The 5,159-nt window shown below is 43.6% G+C and overlaps 1 protein-coding gene across 1 annotated transcript; it reads right to left on the bottom strand.

Moving 5' to 3' along the window:
- Positions 1 to 1,230: 1,230 nt before the first annotated feature.
- Positions 1,231 to 5,025, bottom strand: RRAD (RRAD, Ras related glycolysis inhibitor and calcium channel regulator). Its single transcript, XM_009282847.1, has 4 exons — positions 4,653 to 5,025; positions 4,379 to 4,452; positions 3,672 to 3,876; positions 1,231 to 2,129 (listed from the first exon to the last, which is right to left on the bottom strand). Exons 1-4 carry the CDS (start codon positions 5,005 to 5,007, stop codon positions 1,852 to 1,854), a joined length of 912 nt encoding a protein of 303 aa, XP_009281122.1. The 5' UTR covers positions 5,008 to 5,025; the 3' UTR covers positions 1,231 to 1,851.
- Between the last annotated feature and the right edge of the window lie 134 nt (positions 5,026 to 5,159).

Below are 5,159 nucleotides of genomic sequence, written 5' to 3'. Positions count from 1 at the left end.
GTGAGTTTTGGCAGCAGGACAGAATTTTCACTTTAGACTTCACTTAGGACACAAAGTAAACACCTCTCTTTGTAAGAAATGTGACCTGTTACCGGCAGCATATGCGAAACTGTGCATTTAACCAGTTAGGTCCACTAGCAGCACATCAGGAGACGCTAATTCTACAGAGCATTACTTATGCAAATCAGATGCAATTTTCCCCAGTGCTAACTGTTCCCTGACGAGTGCCCAAGCACTGGGCTAACCCAATGGAGAGTTGTCTGCTCGAGCTCAGGGAAGCTCAATGTAAGGTGTAACAGCTGATGCAATTTGCCTGCTCTATGGGAAGGGTCAGCCCCTATGAAATCATGGACAAACAGAGCTCACAGGCAGCTGGAACAATCTCTCTAACGAACTGGACTCAGGCAGGGACAGTAGAAAGAGACAGAAGAGCATATTTTTTACTATTTTTGAGAAGTGCATTTATGGATGAATTTAAAGAGAATTTATCCTATGAAGAGGAATTTATAAAGCAAATGCAGAAAGTCCAAGTTTTTCACTGAGACATGATTGCTTTTAACTTCATGAATAGCAAATAGGGAAAAATCATGGAAACACGTTAATTATAACACAGTAAAATGAACATGAAAACTTCAACAGCACTGAAGGCCACCATACACCACAACTGAAGCCTACAATTCTTTCAAACAGCTTTGCCAGCCTGCTTTGAACTTCTTGAAACCACTGGAAGGTATCTACAGGCTTGTGAGTAGATTAGAAAATTATACTGCTCCCAGAAAAGAAAAACAAAACAAAACCCAAACCCCCACATTTGCTTATTGGCTGTAACACAGATCTTCAAGCCAGGAGAGGACTTAAAAAGTAGAACATTGCAGGCTTCAGTTTATCAGTATAGACATAAGACATCTGTCTACCTAAAGGAATTGTATAGAGGCCTGTTCCTGCCAGAGCTGATGAGAACCAGGTTGAAGATGAACAATAATATGAAGGGTCAAGGCACCCCTTCCCCATATGAGCTGTTGAAGTAGGGTGTTCATAAGAGCAGAGTTTACTTCTTAAAGAAACTGTCTCTTGAAGGAAAGGACACAGGATATTCCTGATTCATTGTGTTCCAGAACTTTATCATGTGTAAATCTGCATAGTCTGTGTATAACATTTTGTACAGTGAAAAAAGGTCAGTATAAAAATACTGCTCTCTCATTCTTTATCCATACTATGAGAAAAGCACAGTTTATTATAACAGGAAATAATACTTTATTATAAAATCTGCATGTAAACAAGTAACAAATTAATTGAATAACTTTTAATGGAAGTGCAAATTAACTTCATAAAATGGTATCTGTTCTGTATTTAACTATATATATATATAATTTGTTTTCTCCCATTCTAATGTGGTTCTACTCCCCCCTCCCCACATTTAAGTTTAAAAAGATTTATCATTGCTTGCTTTATACTAAAAAGAGTGTACGAGCCTGCGTACAAGTTTAAGTTTTGCTCTGCAAACGAGACAAGTCTATGGTGATACTTATCATCATCCTTTCTTATCTTTGCATCTCTGGTATCCACAGGACAAGAGGATATATAACATATGTACACAGTGAAAATATCGGCATGTCAAGCCACTTATTTAAAGTTAATTCATTTACTTGCACACATTGAAATTTAAACCATTTATCAATGAAGCAGACATTGTAGTGTAACTTCCAGACTTGCTTGCGCACCTTAAGGCATTAATGAGTCTCAATTGATAAGTCATTCTTGTTATCACCATGAGGATCATCTATACACTTCTCATAACTGTCAAATGCTTGTTCATCACCCATGTGCAACATCTGGCCTTGCTGAAAGCTTCTACAGCACAGATAAGTCATGGCAAGACTTTGATTTTGCTTTGAAAGCCATCTTCTTATTGTTCTTTGCCACAATTCTCCCAAGGAATCGCTTTGCCTTTTTGCCTATGCTTTCTCTTCTTTTTGTGTTGGCCATTCTCCTAGCATTGTCTTCTTTACTGTCTTTGCGAAGTCTAATTTGCCGAACGATACCTTCAAACAGGTCCTTGACATTATGATGAAGAGCAGCTGAGGTCTCAATGAATTTGCAGTCAAACACAACGGCACAGGCCCGTCCCTCTGGATGAAAAGAGAAAAAGGGAGATGAGTGGAGACGGACATTTTCTCTTCATATATGCTGGCAGAAAAACAAAACAAAAATTGACTTTAAGGAAAGTGCCTTCAATGCCACAAAAGAGCTTTACTACATAGTAGGAAAGTCCAAATTTGCACCCACAGTTTTCCCCCTTACTCTTCTTGGTTTTGTTGTGGTATGGTCAGAAATCTCATTTGACCAATGGTGCTGAATATAAGGCAACAACAGTTCTCTAGGCAGACCATCCCAGTATTGTTTAAGAGCTAAAGCTGATATAGGAGAGGCACTTGGATGCATGCTTGCTGTTTGATAGGAAACAGTGTAAGGTACAGAAAGAAATGGGTTTTGTTTCTTCTGGAAGTTGTTGAGTAATTATGCACCTCTGCCTTGCTGTAACAAGTGAGAGTTTTCCACACTCACTACAAATGAAGTTGATACAGTCCACAAGGTCAAGTCATTGAACAGATAGATCGCTAGAGGTCATGAAGTTGTACACCATTGGATTTGACTAGGACTGTATTCAAAATGCAAGATGCTCAATGTTACAGACGTAAGCACGTAACTCTGGAACACTGCTGCAGTGCAACTTTCCATGTTCATCTTCTGGTAAATAATGGCAAAGTTGTAAACCTGAGCCAAGTACTGATGTCATGACTAGGACAAGTCAACCATGCACTGCCACCAGCCTGAAAAAAAGTTATAATCTCCTGATGAACTCCAGTCAATTCCCTGTGCAGGCATTTAACACAGGTAACATGGCAAAACCAGACAGCAAGAGATGGTTCTTCATCATCATCAAGGCACCAATATTTCAGAGTATTCCCAGTAAAAAAAAACACCACCAAAAAAAACCCCCTCAAACAAATGACCAAATGTTTAAATAAGTGAAATTAATACTGTGGTGTTGGCAGTGGTTACTGTGCTCTAGTTACCGAAATGCTAGCTGGAACTAGCTGAGAAAATTCTCACTGATCACAACTAGAGAACATATACAAAAAGACTTTAAGTTGTGTGAGCCTGGTCCCACCAGCTCAACTCAAGTGTGATGGAATCGCTTCCAGAATAGGATTGTACAGGCTGTATGGTGTCACCCTTTTCAAAGGCTGCCTAGGTTCTATGACATGGCGCTCCTGTCCCTTAAAAAGCATAGCTCGAGCTATCAAACCTTGAGACTAGCAAGTGCTGCTGCACACATAAGGTACAATTAAACCCTTTCAGTTAATACTGACCAAAAATGAATCCTACACAAAACAGCATGCTAAAGCTGCAGCTCTGACACATTTTTTTTCTCTTGTACTGCAGTTCAGAGCATTGCTCTGTGCAGTCACAAGTCTTCCCCCCCACCATCTCCACTGTTTTCTGTGGTACCAAGTCCCTCAGAATGAACCAGCTGGCTTGATTTCTTCAGTGTGCCTCAAATCATATATTTTTCTACATCAAAACCAGACTATATCTGTTGGCTATGAGCCTCCATAGCCTTTGATACTAATTTAGACATTACTGTATAAATGAATAGTGTCTCTTACCATCAACTGAGACTTCCCGGGACCTGACCAGGTCGCTTTTATTGCCCACAAGAATAATAGGAATGTCTTCTGTTTGCCTTGCTCTTCTTAGCTGGATTCTTAGCTCAGAGGCCTTTTCAAAACTAACTTTGTCTGTCACTGAATATACAATAATATAGGCATCTCCCATTTTCATACAGTGGTTCTGAAGCCATTGGCTGTCATCCTAGAACAAAAGGCAAGAAATAGATTTATTGCACTGAAAAATCTATTCAACACTGATTAATGATTTAATTATCGTAAGCACCTTAAAGATATTTTTCTTAGCTTTATTATAAAGAGTCAGTAAAAGTAAGCCAACCTCCCTTTTTCTTATTATTTAAGATATACTACAAACCCAACATTTTCTTGTTTCCAGAAATAATATCAGGTCTGCACTGATCAGATTGTGAATCTCTAGTTTTACAGTAATTCCCTGGGCTGCTCATGTAAGCCGCTGCTTATTCAAAGCATTAAGGGATTCGCACTCCAGCCCTATTCAGGTTTTTAAATTGCCTGCCTAGCTACGAGAAATTAATTGCAGGAGAGAACAAAGGCAGTATGAATTCTAATTTTTTAATGTTACTGATCTGATCGAAGAAATAGGCAGACGTAGTTGTTCCATTTCGACTTTAAGACTGAACCACTGACCAAGCCATAAAGAAAAAATATCTTAAATCTGTAAGTACCTGCTCCCATATATCAAACACCACAAGAGATGCTTCTTCTCCGTCAACTATAATTGATCTGTCGTACGTATTTCCTACGGGAAAAAAAAGTTCAGAAAAAAGAAGTTACTCTTCTCCATCCCTGCCGGCAGCCTGGGAGGGGGTGGCCGTAGGGGGATGCCCGGGGAGGTGCGGCCGGAGGCGCTCCGGCAGCGGTAACGCCGCGCTCCGAGCGGCGGGTCCCCGGGACCGCCTGCCTCTGCCGGGGTGCCGCCGTGGTGCCCCGCGCCCTCACCGGCCTCTTCCGCGTCCGCGCAGTCCTCCACGCCGCCGAAGATGCGGGCCAGGCTGGTCTTGCCGACGCCGTGCTCGCCCAGCAGGATCACCTTGTAGAGGTTGCTGTCGGGGTCGCTGCCCGAGGAGATGACGGAGTCGGAGGAGTCGGAGGCCCAGCTCTCCCGCTGCGCCTCGCCGGGGCTGTACGAAGTGCAGCGCACCAGGCCGGAGAGCTCGCCCTGCGGCAAGGCGGCCCGCAGGTCCCGCTCGTCCACCGGCATGCTTCGCCGGTGCAGGTGCTGGTGCGCGGAGAAGGGCATGCTGCCGCGCCGCTTGTCCAGGTAGCGCAGCTTGTCGCCGCGGTTCAGAGTCATGGGGATGTCGGGCTGCGGCCGGAGGGGAGAGAAGAGCTGTCAACACCCGCCGCCCCTGCAGTGCCCCAGCCCCGGCCGCCACAGCACGGCCGAGCCCCGCCGTGCCGCCCGCCTGCCAGCGCCTAGCTGGGGGGGGCTCGCTGGGCGCGGCG

The sequence above is a fragment of the Aptenodytes forsteri genome, unplaced genomic scaffold (assembly GCF_000699145.1).
Source record: "Aptenodytes forsteri isolate BGI_AS27 unplaced genomic scaffold, ASM69914v1 Scaffold70, whole genome shotgun sequence".
NCBI classification, from domain to species: Eukaryota; Metazoa; Chordata; class Aves; order Sphenisciformes; family Spheniscidae; genus Aptenodytes; species Aptenodytes forsteri.
The sequence above is the reverse complement of the archived record's forward strand: the minus strand, read 5'-3'. Positions and strand labels throughout refer to the sequence as shown.

Bases quoted from the DNA above. Each gene is read 5' to 3' on its own strand.
- RRAD (XM_009282847.1), bottom strand. From the start codon at position 5,007: ATGACTCTGAACCGCGGCGACAAGCTGCGCTACCTGGACAAGCGGCGC. The intron at 3,877-4,378 runs GTACTTACAGAT...CTTTTGTTCTAG, and splicing joins TGTTTGATATATGGGAGCAG to GATGACAGCCAATGGCTTCA. The intron at 2,130-3,671 runs GTAAGAGACACT...CTTTTCATCCAG, and splicing joins CCGGGAAGTCTCAGTTGATG to AGGGACGGGCCTGTGCCGTT.